General features: G+C 41.5%; 1 protein-coding gene across 1 annotated transcript; it reads left to right on the plus strand.

Moving 5' to 3' along the window:
- Positions 1-7,264: 7,264 nt before the first annotated feature.
- LOC124282648 (ras-related and estrogen-regulated growth inhibitor-like protein) lies at positions 7,265-14,805 on the plus strand. The gene is made up of 3 exons (XM_046718674.1): positions 7,265-7,358; positions 7,994-8,070; positions 14,332-14,805. The coding sequence occupies exons 1-3, from the start codon at positions 7,265-7,267 to the stop codon at positions 14,803-14,805; spliced, it is 645 nt and encodes a 214-aa protein (XP_046574630.1).
- The last annotated feature ends 3,970 nt before the right edge of the window (positions 14,806-18,775 follow it).

The following is an 18,775-nucleotide window of genomic DNA, read 5'->3' on the forward strand; positions in this document are numbered from 1 at the left end:
CAATGTTTCGCCGACCTGACTGTCTCACTCCCTATGTTGCTACCTTCCACATACAGTGTTTCGTCGACCTGATTGTCTCACTCCCTATGTTGCTACCTTCCACATACAATGTTTCGCCGACCTGATTGTCTCACTCCCTATGTTGCTACCTTCCACATACAATGTTTCGTCGACCTGACTGTCTCACTCCCTATGTTGCTACCTTCCACATACAATGTTTCGTCGACCTGACTGTCTCACTCCTATGTTGCTACCTTCACATACAATGTTTCGCCGACCTGACTGTCTCACTCCTATGTTGCTACCTTCCACATACAATGTTTCGCCGACCTGACTGTCTCACTCCCTATGTTGCTACCTTCCACATACAATGTTTCGCCGACCTGACTGTCTCACTCCCTATGTTGCTACCTTCCACATACAATGTTTCGCCGACCTGATTGTCTCACTCCCTATGTTGCTACCTTCCACATACAATGTTTCGCCGACCTGACTGTCTCACTCCCTATGTTGCTACCTTCCACATACAATGTTTCGCCGACCTGACTGTCTCACTCCCTATGTTGCTACCTCCCACATACAATGTTTCGCCGACCTGACTGTCTCACTCCCTATGTTGCTACCTTCCACATACAATGTTTCGCCGACCTGACTGTCTCACTCCCTATGTTGCTACCTTCCTCATACAATGTGTCCACGTCACTTGCAATGCTTAAACTGTTTACTTGCCGTGTTCTTTTCCTTTTTCCTAATTCATGACGTCAGCAGTGGCATTTCTTCTGGGACTGATTCAGTCAGCTGGGTCGTCCCGGACTCGGCGAGTATACGAAACTCAAACAGTCTTGTATTATGCAATGCTCCCGGTACACTGAGTGAACAAGGTGATCTTCTAGCCTCCATAACCTTGCCGCCGGCTCTGGCTCCCGCCCGGCTTAAGGTATCGACTTCACAGCGTTCAAGGTTAACCTCACTGCTCCGTAAACCTATAGCTACCCATGTACGTATGGTGGGATTCAAGGCTCTGCCATTTCAAAGAAGTGACTCAAATTGTTAGTCTTTTTACGAGCCGGCTTTTGCGGTGAGGTCTGTGTCATGCAATTTGAACTGAGTCAAGGTCAGGTGGAGCCTTTCTTTAGCCGCTTGTGGTTATTGACAGAACGTAGAAAGGTAAATCTACAGTTTTCCGAGAGAAATATATACATTTAGAAAGATGTCCAGTATCTACATAATCTCTCCTTGCGTCTGTACATATTCATTCTCTTTAGCGTTAAATCAAGATGTGTTTGTGTGCGCGCGCACGCATACGTTCGTGCGTGTGTTTGGATTTGCAATCTGATTTATTTAAAACTTTTTTTGAAAGGATGGGATCAAACATATCTTTCTGATTAATTAATTTATTTTGCATTTCACGAATAATTGTCGTGAACATTTACTAAATCCGTTGTTTCGAAATCAGTTCTCTGGGCATCAACTTGTATACACCCACAAATCTACAAAAACATACTTTTATTAATATCTCCTCAAACAATATCAACTAATGCCCTCCTTTCATCTCATTCAAAATGCAACAGGGATCATATCAAGCTGTTCAGGCATACTCTGTAACGGGTACGAGGGTTCCCAAAATCTACATGCAGTGTGTAACGAGTTTAGGTGATCCCAATACCTACATGCAGTGTGTAACGGGTAGACTTTGTACCAATATCTACATGTAGTGTGTAACGGGAAGACTTTGTCCCAATACCTACATGCAGTGTGTAACGGGTAGACGTTTTCCAATACCTACATGCAGTGTGTAACGGGTAGACTTTGTCGCAATACCTACCTGCAGTGTGTAACGGGTAGATTTTGTCCCAATACCTACATGCAGTGTGTAACGGGTAGACTTTGTCCCAATACCTACATGCAGTGTGTAACGGGTAGACTTTGTCCCAATACCTACATGTAGTGTGTAACGGGTAGACTTTGTCCCAATACCTACATGCAGGGTGTAACGGGTAGACTTTGTCGCAATACCTACATGCAGTGTGTAACGGGTAGACTTTGTCCCAATACCTACATGTAGTGTGTAACGGGTAGACTTTGTCCCAATACCTACATGCAGTGAGTAGACAATGTAGATCGAGATGGGCTGTTGCAAATGTCAATAAGAGGATGGGCTGATCCCGGACCGATTACATGGCTGGAACATGTTAAAACAGTTGTTTTGTTTATTATAGGAGAATCTATGGCTGTGTCTGATAGGAAAGTACGATAAAGTTGAAACTATTAGACGCGTTATTAGAACGGTTTTAGATATTGTTCACTGTAAAATATAACCTTATCATCTTACTGCGATCAAGGGTAAAACAACGTTGAGGAAAAAACTATAATTACAGTCAGGGTACGTTTTCACAACATGTGATGTTCATATCTTGCTATCTCATATATATTTATCACTGGTCAAAGTTTTGCTGGACACGTGAAGATCCGGGTTAGAATTGATCTTCAGTAACCAATGCTTGTCGGGATCGGGTGGTCGAGTTCGCTGATTTGTTTGACACATGTCATCGTATTCTAATTGCGTAGATCGATGTTCATGCTGTTGATCCCTGGATTTTCTGGTCCAGATTCACCCGTGAAGATCCCGGTTAGTATTGGCATTCAGTAACCCATGCTTGTCGTAAGAGGCGATTAACGGGATCGGGTGGTCAGGCTCGCTGACTTGGTTGACACGTGTCATCGATCCATGCTCATGCTGTTGATCACTGGATTGTCTGTTCCACGCTCGATTATTTACAGACAGCCGCCGCCATATAGCTAATATTGCTGAGTGCGGCGTAAAACTGAACTCACTCACTCACTCAAAGACTTGTTCAGGTTCAATACTTGAATACTGCTCAAAAAGAAACAAAACCCAACTCACACTCATACACATCCACATAGCGATTATTCTGGGGACAATTTGATGTTTCAGATGAACCAAATACAGTGACAATCATTGGTCACCTTGTTCCATGCTTGTGAGGAATGACTTCAGTGTTTACATTTTCCTTCCGACTTATGACCATTCTAGGTACTAGTACGGGCGTAAAGCGAGGGTGAGAGTGACAAAATGTCCAGCTTAAGGTGAGGCATCACTTAATATCATACGGATAAACTTTTCACAACATAATCTTCTCACTGAATCCATAATTAGGTTACACTGTCTGAAAACAACTGGGTCAAAATAAACGATTTCTGGAAACCTTACAAGGTCTTACAATGTTTTTCTTCTTACCACTTTAGCCATGTTTATGCGACAAACCGTCGGTGTTTGTTAAATGTCGAATATGACATTCCCTTCTAAATTTCTAAGACCTTGACGTTGTATACATACGACCAATAGTCTGTGTGGGTTCGCGAACACCTTTAATAGCATCTACATCGATTCAAAACACTTTCATTGAAATCCTTTAATACCATAGCGGCAAAATATGCCTGTATGTGGAAAGATATGAATCTAAAAATGACTAGGTTAATCCCGAGGTCTGTCTGGTAAATGTTCGTGGATTCCTTTCATTTTTGCCGAGCGCTGAGTTCGTAGGGGAAGGTCAGGGTGGTGTTTGTTTGTGTCACGTGATCACGGGTTCGTAAACAAGCACGTCTTATCCGTGCCGGGCGTTGAAACCTGCGTCAGTTTCGCTTGAGTCTTGCTGGGAAGGGGACACATTTCGTAGGATACGCACAGTGCTGGGAGTTCACGATGAAAACGACTGTAGGGAGTTTACGTATTGTGGTTCTTGGCGCGAGAAAGGTTGGGAAATCGGGTAAGTTTGTAACAGTTTATTATTATCTACACTGAACATAACTGTGTATATTCCCATCTGCATCCGCAAGTTGACTCATTGCATCTGAAAATATGGACCTTTGACTACAAATCATACGAAAAATAGATTTATTCAGTTTCAAACATTAAACATCCTCTCGTGGATTTTAACGGCTCTTTTGGCAATATTCTAGCAACATCAAAATAGACTCATAGAGGGGAATTGAACATGGAATTTGGCGTGAGAGGCGAACGCCTTAACCACAAAGCTACCTATCCGTCTGCATATTTGTAAGAACAGATGCCAAATATGATTACCTAGACTAAATCAAGGGCGCCAATGTCCTTCACTTGGCAACACGCTCGAGATGACTGCACGTGAATCCCTATCTCGATAGACTATCCTTCTATTAAAGATGACAGCATATTTCATGTAGTTATTATCTTGACAACTCCTTCTACGGCATACACCGCATCAACGATGGCGTTATTATCATCAACTCCTTCTACATACAGCACGATGACGCATGGCGTTATTATTATGGCGTTATTATCAACTCCTCCTTCTACATACAGCACGATCATGGCGTTATTATCTCAACTCTTCTTACAGCACTATGGATACACAGCACGATCATGGCGTTATTATCTCAACTCCTTCTACATACAGCACGATCATGGCGTTATTATTTGCACGATCATGGCGTTATCAGCTTCTACATACAGCATCATGGCGTTATTATCTCAACTCCTTCTACATACAGCACGATCATGGCGTTATTATCTCAACTCCTTCTACATACAGCACGATCATGGCGTTATTATCTCAACTCCTTCTACATACAGCACGATCATGGCGTTATTATCTCAACTCCTTCTACATACAGCACGATCATGGCGTTATTATCTCAACTCCTTCTACATACAGCACGATCATGGCGTTATTATCTCAACTCCTTCTACATACAGCACGATCATGGCGTTATTATCTCAACTCCTTCTACATACAGCACGATCATGGCGTTATTATCTCAACTCCTTCTACATACAGCACGATCATGGCGTTATTATCTCAACTCTTCTACTACATACAGCACGATCATGGCGTTATTATCTCAACTCCTTCTACATACAGCACGATCATGGCGTTATTATCTCAACTCCTTCTACATACAGCACGATCATGGCGTTATTATCTCAACTCCTTCTACATACAGCACGATCATGGCGTTATTATCTCAACTCCTTCTACATACAGCACGATCATGGCGTTATTATCTCAACTCCTTCTACATACAGCACGATCATGGCGTTATTATCTCAACTCCTTCTACATACAGCACGATCATGGCGTTATTATCTCAACTCCTTCTACATACAGCACGATCATGGCGTTATTATCTCAACTCCTTCTACATACAGCACGATCATGGCGTTATTATCTCAATCTCTCCTTCTACATACAGCACGATCATGGCGTTATTATCTCAACTCCTTCTACATACAGCACGATCATGGCGTTATTATCTCAACTCCTTCTACATACAGCACGATCATGGCGTTATTATCTCAACTCCTTCTACATACAGCACGATCATGGCGTTATTATCTCAACTCCTTCTACATACAGCACGATCATGGCGTTATTATCTCAACTCCTTCTACATACAGCACGATCATGGCGTTATTATCTCAACTCCTTCTACATACAGCACGATCATGGCGTTATTATCTCAACTCCTTCTACATACAGCACGATCATGGCGTTATTATCTCAACTCCTTCTACATACAGCACGATCATGGCGTTATTATCTCAACTCCTTCTACATACAGCACGATCATGGCGTTATTATCTCAACTCCTTCTACATACAGCACGATCATGGCGTTATTATCTCAACTCCTTCTACATACAGCACGATCATGGCGTTATTATCTCAAGCTCCTTCTACATACAGCACGATCATGGCGTTATTATCTCAACTCCTTCTACATACAGCACGATCATGGCGTTATTATCTCAACTCCTTCTACATACAGCACGATCATGGCGTTATTATCTCAACTCCTTCTACATACAGCACGATCATGGCGTTATTATCTCAACTCCTTCTACATACAGCACGATCATGGCGTTATTATCTCAACTCCTTCTCTACATACAGCACGATCATGGCGTTATTATTATCTCAACTCCTTCTACATACAGCACGATCATGGCGTTATTATCTACATACAGCACGATCATGGCGTTATTATCTCAACTCCTTCTACATACAGCACGATCATGGCGTTATTATCTCAACTCCTTCTACATACAGCACGATCATGGCGTTATTATCTCAACTCCTTCTACATACAGCACGATCATGGCGTTATTATCTCAACTCCTTCTACATACAGCACGATCATGGCGTTATTATCTCAACTCCTTCTACATACAGCACGATCATGGCGTTATTATCTCAACTCCTTCTACATACAGCACGATCATGGCGTTATTATTCAACTCCTTCTACTACAGCACGATCATGGCGTTATTATCTCAACTCCTTCTACATACAGCACGATCATGGCGTTATTATCTCAACTCCTTCTACATACAGCACGATCATGGCGTTATTATCTCAACTCCTTCTACATACAGCACGATCATGGCGTTATTATCTCAACTCCTTCTACATACAGCACGATCATGGCGTTATTATCTCAACTCCTTCTACATACAGCACGATCATGGCGTTATTATCTCAACTCCTTCTACATACAGCACGATCATGGCGTTATTATCTCAACTCCTTCTACATACAGCACGATCATGGCGTTATTATCTCAACTCCTTCTACATACAGCACGATCATGGCGTTATTATCTCAACTCCTTCTACATACAGCACGATCATGGCGTTATTATCTCAACTCCTTCTACATACAGCACGATCATGGCGTTATTATCTCAGCTCCTTCTACATACAGCACGATCATGGCGTTATTTCTCCTTCTACATACAGCACGATCATGGCGTTATTATCTCAACTCCTTCTACATACAGCACGATCATGGCGTTATTATCTCAACTCCTTCTACATACAGCACGATCATGGCGTTATTATCTCAACTCCTTCTACATACAGCACGATCATGGCGTTATTATCTCAACTCATGGCGTTATTATTCTACATACAGCACGATCATGGCGTTATTATCACAACTCCTTCTACATACAGCACGATCATGGCGTTATTATCTCAACTCCTTCTACATACAGCACGATCATGGCGTTATTATCACAACTCCTTCTACATACAGCACGATCATGGCGTTATTATCACAACTCCTACATACAGCACGATCATGGCGTTATTATCACAACTCCTTCTACATACAGCACGATCATGGCGTTATTATCTCAACTCCTTCTACATACAGCACGATCATGGTGTTATTATCTCAAGTCCTTCTACATACAGCACGATCATGGCGTTATTATCTCAAGTCCTTCTTCCTATTTCAGCCATCACTGTCCGCTATCTGACCAAGCGCTACATCGGGGAGTACAGTTCCGGGACAGGTAACACTGGTTCACGCATCATTTGCCGTTCATTTAGTCACTTTATTATAATGGTCTACACTGGGGCCTAAGTAGAAATCATGTTTTAAAATATGCATGTCAAAATTACTTGGCTTTGAATGGGTCTTGTAAAATCAGAATCCAAACTTCATGAACCGAGTTTGTGAACTGATACCGCTATGGTATTTGATTGAGGGAGTGGCCTACATCTTTGTATTCATCGAGTTCTGCTCCTGAATTGTTCGCAGGTCGTTTTGTAACAAGAATATTGCTAATTCCAGCCTGAAACAATATTCATTGGTTCAAGCTATTTCTTAAACTGTCCACACGAGTGTTTACGGATTAAAATACACACTGGAAACCCAGATAAATATAAAAACCCAAGGTCAGACAGTATTGGCTCTCGGTCAAACAGACTACCTGCAGTCGTTAGACCACGGTACATTGTTCATGCGGTGCCTTGCTAGGTGTTCCTAGAGAAAGGATGTCGTTGATGATGCAGGCATCCTTTGTAATAGAGATGTTGTGGTGCACATAACTGTGTATAACCCTGTTTTAAATGATGGTAATGTACGGAAGTTGTTTTATCTGAATTTCTCCGAATTGAGAACTACAGTTGCTTTTATTTACAACAGACTTTGAGTACACCAGCGTGGTCAACATCGGGGATGAACCGGTCAAGTTGGAGATTCTGGACACTTCAGACAGCCAGGTGAGGTCACTTTATGTTATCTAGAGGATGTTATGACCCCATGATGAACACGCCGTGTATACTGTAATACTGCTGATAGACTGGATCCTAAACACGCCGTGTATACTGTAATACTGCTGATAGACTGGATCTTAAACACGCCGTGTATACTGTAATACTGCTGACAGACTGGATGACGAACACATCGTGTATACTGTATTAATACTTCTGATAGACTGGATGATGAACACATCGTGTATACTGTAATACTGCTGACAGACTGGATGATGAACACATCGTGTATACTGTAATACTGCTGACTAACTGGATGATGAACACATCGTGTATACTGTAATACTGCTGACAGACTGGATGATGAACACATCGTGTATACTGTAATACTGCTGACAGACTGGATGATGAACACATCGTGTATACTGTAATACTGCTGACAGACTGGATGATGAACACATCGTGTATACTGTAATACTGTTGCTGACAGACTGGATGATGAACACATCATGTATACTGTAATACTGTTGACAGACTGGATGATGAACATCGTGTATACTGTAATACTGCTGACATCGTGTATACTGTAATACTGCTGACAGACTGGATGATGAACACATCGTGTATACTGTAATACTGCTGACAGACTGGATGATGAACACATCGTGTATACTGTAATACTGCTGACAGACTGGATGATGAACACGCCATGTATACTGTAATACTGCTGACAGACTGGATGATGAACACATCGTGTATACTGTAATACTGCTGACAGACTGGATGATGAACACACCGTGTATACTGTAATACTGCTGACAGACTGGATGATGAACACACCGTGTATACTGAAATATTGCTGATAGACTGGATGATGAACACACCGTGTATACTGTAATACTGCTGACAGACTGGATGATGAACATATCGCATATACTGTAACACTGCTGACTATCTGGATGATGAACACATCGTGTATTCTGTAATACTGCTGACAGACAGGATGATGAACACATCGTGTATACTGTAATACTGCTGATAGACTAGATGCTGAACACATCGTGTACACTGTAATACTGCTGATAGACCCGATGATGAACACATCGTGTAGACTGTAATACTGCTGACATACTGGATGATGAACACATCGTGTATACTGTAATACTGCTGACAGACTAGATGATGAACACACCATGTATGCTGTAATACTGCTGACAGACTAGATGATGAACACACACTGTATATTGTAATACTGCTGACAGATTAGATGATGAACACACCGTGTATACTGTAATACTGTTAACAGACTAGATGATGAACACACCGTGTATACTGTAATACTGCTGACAGACTGGATGATGAACATATCGCATATACTGTAATACTGCTGACTATCTGGATGATGAACACATCGTGTATACTGTAATACTGCTGACAGACTGGATGATGAACACATCATGTATACTGTAATACTGCTGACAGACTGGATGATGAACACATCGTGTATACTGTAATACTGCTGACAGACTGGATGATGAACACGCCGTGTATACTGTAATACTGCTGACAGACTGGATGATGAACACGTCGTGTATACTGTAATACTGCTGACAGACTGGATGATGAACACATCGTGTATACTGAATATTGCTGACAGACTGGATGATGAACACATCGTGTATACTGTAATACTACTGACAGACTGGATGATGAACACATCGTGTATACTGTAATACTGCTGACAGACTGGATGATGAACACACCGTGTATACTGTAATACTGCTGACAGACTAGATGATGAACACACACTGTATATTGTAATACTGCTGACAGATTAGATGATGAACACACCGTGTATACTGTAATACTGTTAACAGACTAGATGATGAACACACGTGTATACTGTAATACTGCTGACAGACTGGATGATGAACACATATATACTGTAATACTGACATCTGGATGATGAACACATATACTGTAATACTGCTGACAGACAGGATGATAATACTGCTGACAGACTAGATGATGAACACATCGTGTATACTGTAATACTGCTGACAGACTAGATGATGAACACATCGTGTATACTGTAATACTGCTGACAGACTGGATGATGAACACATCGTGTATACTGTAATACTGCTGACAGACTAGATGATGAACACATCGTGTATACTGTAATACTGCTGATAGACTAGATGATGAACACATCGTGTATACTGTAATACTGCTGATAGACTAGATGATGAACACATCGTGTATACTGTAATACTGCTGACAGACTGGATGATGAACACATCGTGTATACTGTAATACTGCTGACAGACTGGATGATGAACATATCGCATATACTGTAATACTGCTGACTAACTGGATGATGAACACATCGTGTATACTGTAATACTGCTGACAGACTGGATGATGAACACATCATGTATACTGTAATACTGCTGATAGACTGGATGATGAACACATCGTGTATACTGTAATACTGCTGACAGACTGGATGATGAACACATCGTGTATACTGTAATACTGCTGACAGACTAGATGATGAACACATCGTGTATACTGTAATACTGCTGACTAACTGGATGATGAACACATCGTGTATACTGTAATACTGCTGACAGACTAGATGCTGAACACATCGTGTATACTGTAATACTGCTGACAGACTAGATGATGAACACATCGTGTATACTGTAATACTGTTGACAGACTGGATGATGAACACATCGTGTATACTGTAATACTGTTGACTAGACTGGATGATGAACACATCGCATACTGCTGATAATACTGAAATGTATACTGACTGACAGACAGGATGATGAACACATCATGTATACTGTAATACTGCTGATAGACTAGATGATGAACACATCGCATATACTGTAATACTGCTGACAGACTGGATGATGAACACACCATGTATACTGTAATGCTGCTGACAGACTGGATGAATGAACATATGTATACTGTAATACTGCTGACAGACTGGATGATGAACACATCATGTATACTGTAATACTGCTGACAGACTGGATGATGAACACATCATGTATACTGTAATACTGCTGACAGACTGGATGATGAACACGCCGTGTATACTGTAATACTGCTGATAGACTGGATGATGAACACGTCGTGTATACTGTAATACTGCTTACAGACTGGATGATGAACACGCCGTGTATACTGTAATACTGCTGACAGACTCGATGATGAAGACACCGTGTATACAGACTGGATGATGAACACGTCGTGTATACTGTAATACTGCTTACAGACTGGATGATGAAGACACTGTGTATACTGTAATACTGCTGACAGACTGGATGATGAACACTCCGTACATATCGTAATACCGCTGATAGACCCGATGATGAACACGTCTTTTGTACTCTAATACATGTACTAAGATTCTTACCAAGGCAAGCAGACTTGCTCTAATATCCCAGTTGATAATGTACAAAGAAGACCTTTACTACAACCTTTCGAAAACCTGAAAATACACTTTCAAGGCTGATAAAATCGCCCCTTTCTCAAATTATAGTCTTGATAAAACAGGGGATTCTTACTTATCTGACCCGGAGACATTAAACAGACTGTCCTAGTCGTCTCTCATCAAGGTGTGTCTAGACGGATGATCCTCCCCCATCTGTCCAGCTGCAGATGGTCAACAAATGTCAGATGGAAATGTCTAAATGTCACATAACAATTATATTACTTGCAAACTGCCAGTCACTTCACCAGAGCGATTTGTTTAGTGCAGGACTCTCCCGCTAGGTGGCAGTAAATGGACTCACTACTGCGACACGATTGGTGCAGCATTTTCCCCGCAAGGTTATAAATGCAGCCTTGAATCCAGTTTTGATGTTTTTGTCCATACAAATACGGGCCAGTCTTGGGGATTTTGTTATACCTCATACTTTGCGAGGGTCCCAAGATAAGGGAAACATGTGTACCCTACGGTTGTTGCTGGATGAGCGATGGTTCGGTGCTCATCATGTCAACCACTGGCTTGTCAGGGCCGGATGTGATTACAGTAATTGTTTTGTTTGTTAGTTGTTTGATCTCAGCAGTCTTCCAGCCCGAAGAACGGCAGTCTGTTAATACTCGGGCCCGGACCAGACATTCCAGTGATGGACATCACGAACGGTGACATGCAACAACCGAGTCACCGAGCCTAGTCACCCAATCCCGTTAGCCCCTCTTACGACAAGCATGGTATGCTAAGGATCATTTCTGTTCTGGGCCTTCCCGAAAATGACATACATGCCCCGTCTTATAGCTGCAGAATTGCTGACATGGCGCCAAACACCTCATTCACTGTGTGACATCTGTTAATGCCATGACGTATGTTTTAGGATGTCCAGCAAACCTAAAACCAACGACAAATATCACTCAGTCTGCAGTCTTACACGGACACACTAATGGCTAAGTTGGGGTAATCGCGCCTCCACGCCAAGCAGCATGTGATCTGGCGTATATCCTCCAGACATTAAGTGACCACGCTTGTATTGTCTTTTGACCGCTAGTCTCTGGTCACACGTTGTAGCAAAGAACGTCTCTAATGCATCACAAGATCACACATAAACCTGTTTATCCCACACCAGGTTTGGCGTGGAATTCTGGGATTGTCCTCAAAGAACTGTGTTTGTTTTCTTGCGCTCCGAGCCAACAGCGCTGCTTGCACAAGTCGCCCCAGAGCCAAATTCAATTTACACTTGTTCGTAATATTGATGCACTCGGAAAGCTTAGGCCATTTCTTACAAAGAAACCATCCGCTGGAAACCTGATTTAGAATCGCGACCGGTATGAATCATAAAGTTATAATTGATTCGAGTTGTTCGCATACCAGAAATAGGACCAAACTCCCCCCCATACCATTGCAACCATATTATTGTAAATATGAATAAAACATGTTGGATTTGCCAAAGAATGTAGGATGAAAAGGATTTAGGAAATATTATTTCGTCTTTTTATCTGTTAGCAAACTTTGTTTTGTTGATATTGGACACCATTCTTTTTTGTGCGCAAACAAGTAATCTGTTTGCACCTAGTACGGCCTTTGTGCATTGTGACGAGTGCGCGAACTCAACCCAATGCATGTACTTGCTTTCAGTGACACAATGCTTGCTTTTGATTTGGATGTTTGTGACAGAATTGATCAGTTGACAGATGACTGAAGAAGTGACTGTGTTATCTTTGTTTTCCACCACGCCAAATATAGTGAAACTTCGGTTGACTCAACCAACGTAACCAACAGGCATGGATAAATCCGTGTCAATATATATGCCGTGTAGCAGGCCTGGAAGGTATACTGTTGTTGAGATGAGATGCACGTGGTTGACATCATAACCACCCCCATTAATGACCAGTTCCATTAATGACCAGTTCCATTAGCACGGTTGTGACAAGGTGCAGCAATTGTCCAGTGACCCAGAACATCACAAATGGGTTTCACTGAGCTATAATCCCTTTAGTCATTGGTTTAACCCACCGTCCGTCATCAGCGGAAATAATAAAATTAGTGATGTGACGATTCATCGATACATCGATCCATGGACCGCCGATACGGTGAATCGATACAAAGTTTTACATTGTCATATATCCCGATACGATACTTCAAATGGGCCACGATACATCGATGTTTTACTTTGAATATTGCCGAATCGCGATATCTGTCAAGAAAGACTTACTTTTGTTTGATGATTGAAATATATGCATACTTATTTTCCCTTCATACGTTTCTCGGACATTCTTGCGTCAGAAACTGTGTCAAACATAGCGCTTGCATTTCATTAACATTCACAAAGTCCGTGTATAAACTTAATTATCTCATTTCCGAATGAACATTGAGAAACGCTGGCGGAATTTGACGAAATACTTTCAAATGGTTTTGTTTTGATCTTAAGGTGTTTTATAGTTGGGGTTAGAATTAAACATTTTAGTATCGTGATAGGTATCGTATCGCCACCCTTGTGTCGGGATTCGCATCGTATTGCAGCTTCAGTGCACAATACTTTGGCAATATATCGTCGTGACTAAAATTTTAGTATCGTGATGTTTCGTATCACAGGTTGTATGCCAATGCCAACACTAGGAAATATATTGCATAATTTACTTAAAACGATCCGTGTATGTATTTACTATATGATGTGTACACAGACTAAACAATTTCAAACAAAACAATAGAAAACAGGTGCAATATGTCGGTGCATCAAAGAATATTTGTTTCATATAATATTTGTATTACAGGACGGTTTGACGGAATCCACGCTGCGGAGGTACCAGGCCGATGCCTTCATCGTCGTCTACAGCATTGCTGATGTCTCTGCCGCCGTCGCCGTCCAAACTGAGTTGGAGAAAATACACAGGGGGCGGCAAACTCCGCGAAGTGCCGTAATCATACTTGGCAACAAGCTCGATCTAGAACACTTCCGGCAGGTGGAAGCAGGCGACGTCCGGCCGCTCGCTCAAAAGTACCAGTGTCGCCATGTTGAAATTTCCGCCGCCGAAGACTTTTCGAGCGTATGTTCTGTTTTCGAAGGACTTTTGTCAGACGCATTTGAGGCGCAGAAACAAAGGTCGAAAAATGTGAAAAGGAGGCGGAGTATTTTAGGGAATATGTCGAGAAAGTTGGGCAACATGTTTAAAAGGAAGAGCTTAGAAGATCTTCTCTTGAAAAGGCGGCTTTCACCATCCAGGCAAACTGCAAGACGGTCGTTGTGATACAGTGTTTATATGAAACATGGAAACGATTTTGAAAATAGACAACATTTTTCAGGGAAAAAGCGAACTAAAGCAGAGTTGTAATTGATGTAACTTTAGGTATGTGTTCCTGAGAGAACATCATGTCACGTACACAATATTGCCTCCCGATATGGAACGCTGAGGATGAGGATGAAACGATTTGTGACTACAGTCTGTATCTGGACACAGCTAGAAAATCGTTTCGTTCATTGTCGGTGTGACAAGGAACCACACCCTTACGTCTGACGAGGCGATCACGGTTGTTTGGGTAAGTATTGTATAGTAGGAGTCATGGTGTCGCCATGTGAAATCTTACATCCAATGATGGCAGCATAGTTTTCATATTCATCCATGATATTTGCATTTGTGAAAAACGTGTATGTGAACTCGACAATGATGTTGTTGAAACGGGTGAACTCGACAATAATGTTGTTGAAACGGGTGAACTCGACAATGATGTTGTTGAAACAGGTGAACTCCTCAATGATGCTGTTGAAACGGTTGCTGCCAGTTTGCATCCCGCTTTGCCCCGCTGTTTAGGGTCTTGTAGAAATGGCGTTCGATTATGATCGTCGGTCATTCAGACTATACCCATGTTCACCCGTATTTTCAAGGTGGTTTGCCTTCCACATAAAATGGGTATTACTGAAACACCTTTCCAAGCGGTGCCAAACATCCCCACTTACTCTCTCCTAAACTGTTGTTACGTCACCTTTGTTATCTGTTTACAGACTGCCCCAGTATGTTTCGTAGTACAGACATGTACAGACATGGTTGTCCAGCTGGTCAACAGTGGTGGAGAATCCCATGACGTCATGTACAAACTTGCTGTCCAGCTGGTCAACAGTGGTGGAGAATCCCATGACGTCATGTCCTGCTTGTTCCGGTCAACAGTATTGAATACAGATAGTAGCAGTATATAACAGTTGGCCTGATGACCACACCTTGCTGTAGGAGGAATAAACACAGTTTTCAGATTTTCAACTTTTAGACAATTCACGAGAACATTTCCTCACCCTTTTCTTCGTAAATATTTAAGACTTGTTGAGTTGTAGAACCGCCGTTGTGTTTGTGATACCATCAACAAGTAAAACCATTGTTGCTGTCTGTTTTTTACATGTATATATACACTGTTACATATTTCAAACGAAATTTGTATATAAGAAGTGCAATAAAAAAGTGCAAACAAGATGGAAATATGTTTGATGAATACAAGGCCCAGGATATATAAATACACGTATGGTGTACCAAGCAGCCTCATGCAGGGATTGACATATGACTGACTGACTGAGTTTGGTTTTACTCCGCTTTTAGCAATATTCCAGCAACATTACGGCGGGGGACACCAGAAATGGGCTTCACACATTGTACACATGCGGGGATTCGAACCCGATTGACATATGAGGATCATAACCCAACATAATGCATTTCACTGACAAACGTTCAAAGTGATGTATTTACATCAAGTCAAGTGTCAGATATATCTTACATGTTACAGCTGAATAGCTTTAACGTTACATTGTGCAACATCAACCGAATCCTGATGGCAGGCCGCCACTTTCTAAAGGGGACACACCGCCTAAACTTCACCCTGTCGTGTGCGGAGTTTAACGACTTGTTAAGGACGCAGTCAATTTCAGATAGATGAAAATGAATGTTGTACAAAATTGGCAGTGGATGTTTGGTGTACGAACTTGTGGTAGTGAGTGTGTGGTATGATAGTGGCAGTGAATGAGATTGTAAAGAATGGTGAATGTGTTGTATAATGATATGTAGTGAATGTGTTGTATAACGATGGTAGTGAATGTGCTATATATAGATGTTAATCACATTGTGGGTATAATTCAGTCAGGCTGGCGTAATACGGACCCAACAGACCAGAAACTGAAACAGAAATGGATTCATCTGATGTACGGTCAGAATCTACCCCTCAATAACATAAAGTCTACCAAATCGGAGTGGTAGAACACTGTCAGTGTTGATCCCAAAGGTCACAGGGGTCACAGCCCACCTGAAGAACATGTGTAAGATTATGATTTGCTGCGGTTTTGGCTTGTTTTGTTTTTATGCAGTTCCAGTGAAAGGGTTTTGCGTTGTGTTGAGGAAGATGATAATGGCATGAAATTAATTTATCTAGACATTAACTTGTAACTATCATTATAAAACGTGAATCAAATGCAACGTCCAATCAAGTTTCAAGTATTTAATACATGTGTACTGCCTCGCCATGAATGATACAAAGATGAGTATGTTTGTCCTCCTTTGCACGCTTGCCATGAGACACGTTTCCCACCCTGCACATTAAATCAAGTTAAATCACCTCATGACATGTCTGTGTGTAGGAAGAGGTATGATGTTGACCATCCTTGCTACTCATTACGCAAGGTGCACTACTCCATCCATGTTTTTTACAGCTGCATCGACAGGATTTGCACGCATTTAAAAAAGTTTCATTTGAAAATGTTGAGCAATTCTTCTAAAGATAACGGAGAAAAATAATATAAGAAAAAACTATCAATAATTAGAAAATGAATTTACGACAACAGAATACACGACACTATGTTAAAAACATAAATATCAAGAATCATCAGAAGACATATCATATCGTACCATATCAACCAAAGGCACTTCAGTGAATGTGCACTATTACACACACACACGCACACACCATGCACGTGGCTATAAACCCGACGTTAAACCATGAACTACGTTGCTAAAAACTCTCTTTAATCAGGTGAGCTAAAGTTTCATGACAATAATAGATTTTGCAGATGGCGCCATCTAAAGTAGAGTAACAAGTGAATTGAAACCAATCGCTTCATCTTTACATCAATGACATTAAATGCCATTGCATAAACAACGCCATGTAATTGCTGTTCAATTATTGGCTTCAGATGGCGCACCAGGTCACCTTGCCACCGGGCCAAATTACAACCTGTATCAATTCCATCGGGATGTTCCACAGATCTATCCTGGGACGTTATCTAGAAACCAATATCCACGCACTACACACTCTATACATTAAACTATAAATCCGTCTAAAACACAGATTCGGAGACGGGGCCATTGGGTTGTGATACTACCCTTTGGCTTCAGGCATGATGACATCAAAAACTACTGATTATCAAAGTACCATGTCGTATTGCCAGCACTGGGCCGGGATGATCGTGGGTGGTGGCGCAGGGATGAGAGGCCGGGGATGATGTGAGTGAGTTGGGGAGCGGGTCAGTGTACTGCAGGAGATCCTAACCTCCACGAGAGATCTCACCTTGAACTCGGTCATTGACATTGTCGTCAGTCGTAATTCTGCAGATGATAATGGTGGGTGATGCAACCAGGCGAAACAAGTGTTATATGACATATCTGATTTATCACAGCCTAAGGGGTGTTGGTATCAAGGGGTAGCTTTAACCCCATACATGTATCCCCACTTTGATAAACGATCTCATGTCAAAATATATTTTACAGTTATCGCCACTTTGCAATTATGTTGGTTATGTTAGCACTAGGCATTTGTGGAAAAGCATTTTGTGATGAATTTATCAGTGTTTTGAGTGCTTCTTAGGGGAGTTTCATAACCCTTGAGTAAAATACATATTGCTAATGCTACTAGTTTATCACATCATGTACACCCAAGAGACTCCTTAAAGAAAATACATTCCTAGTGCGAGTGATATAGCATAACCATAACAACTTGTAGTTTACCCACAGTGTACAGGGTTATTAGAAATTCAAATTTGATCTGAATAAACTGATATGTGGATGTGTTCGGTATAATCGGTCATATTTGTACATGTTCACATATTGACTATGAAATAATCTCATCTAATTTCACTACCTTAGTCTCAGGTGTACAAACTTCGGTCTGAACTAAGCCTTATGTAAACCAGCGTAGTCACAGCATTATTCTCTTGTATACCATTGTGATCTCAGCATTAGACTCTTGTAT

This window comes from Haliotis rubra, unplaced genomic scaffold, assembly GCF_003918875.1.
Source record: "Haliotis rubra isolate DU_JTF1 unplaced genomic scaffold, ASM391887v1 Scf300, whole genome shotgun sequence".
Lineage (NCBI taxonomy): Eukaryota > Metazoa > Mollusca > Gastropoda > Lepetellida > Haliotidae > Haliotis > Haliotis rubra.

What these genes read in the sequence shown, in the direction of transcription:
- LOC124282648 (XM_046718674.1), top strand. Translation starts at nt 7,265, where the DNA reads ATGGCGTTATTATCTCAAGTCCTTCTTCCTATTTCAGCCATCACTGTC. An exon ending in GGAGTACAGTTCCGGGACAG is followed by an intron (nt 7,359 to 7,993) that starts GTAACACTGGTT and finishes TATTTACAACAG; the next exon opens with ACTTTGAGTACACCAGCGTG. An exon ending in TGGACACTTCAGACAGCCAG is followed by an intron (nt 8,071 to 14,331) that starts GTGAGGTCACTT and finishes TTTGTATTACAG; the next exon opens with GACGGTTTGACGGAATCCAC.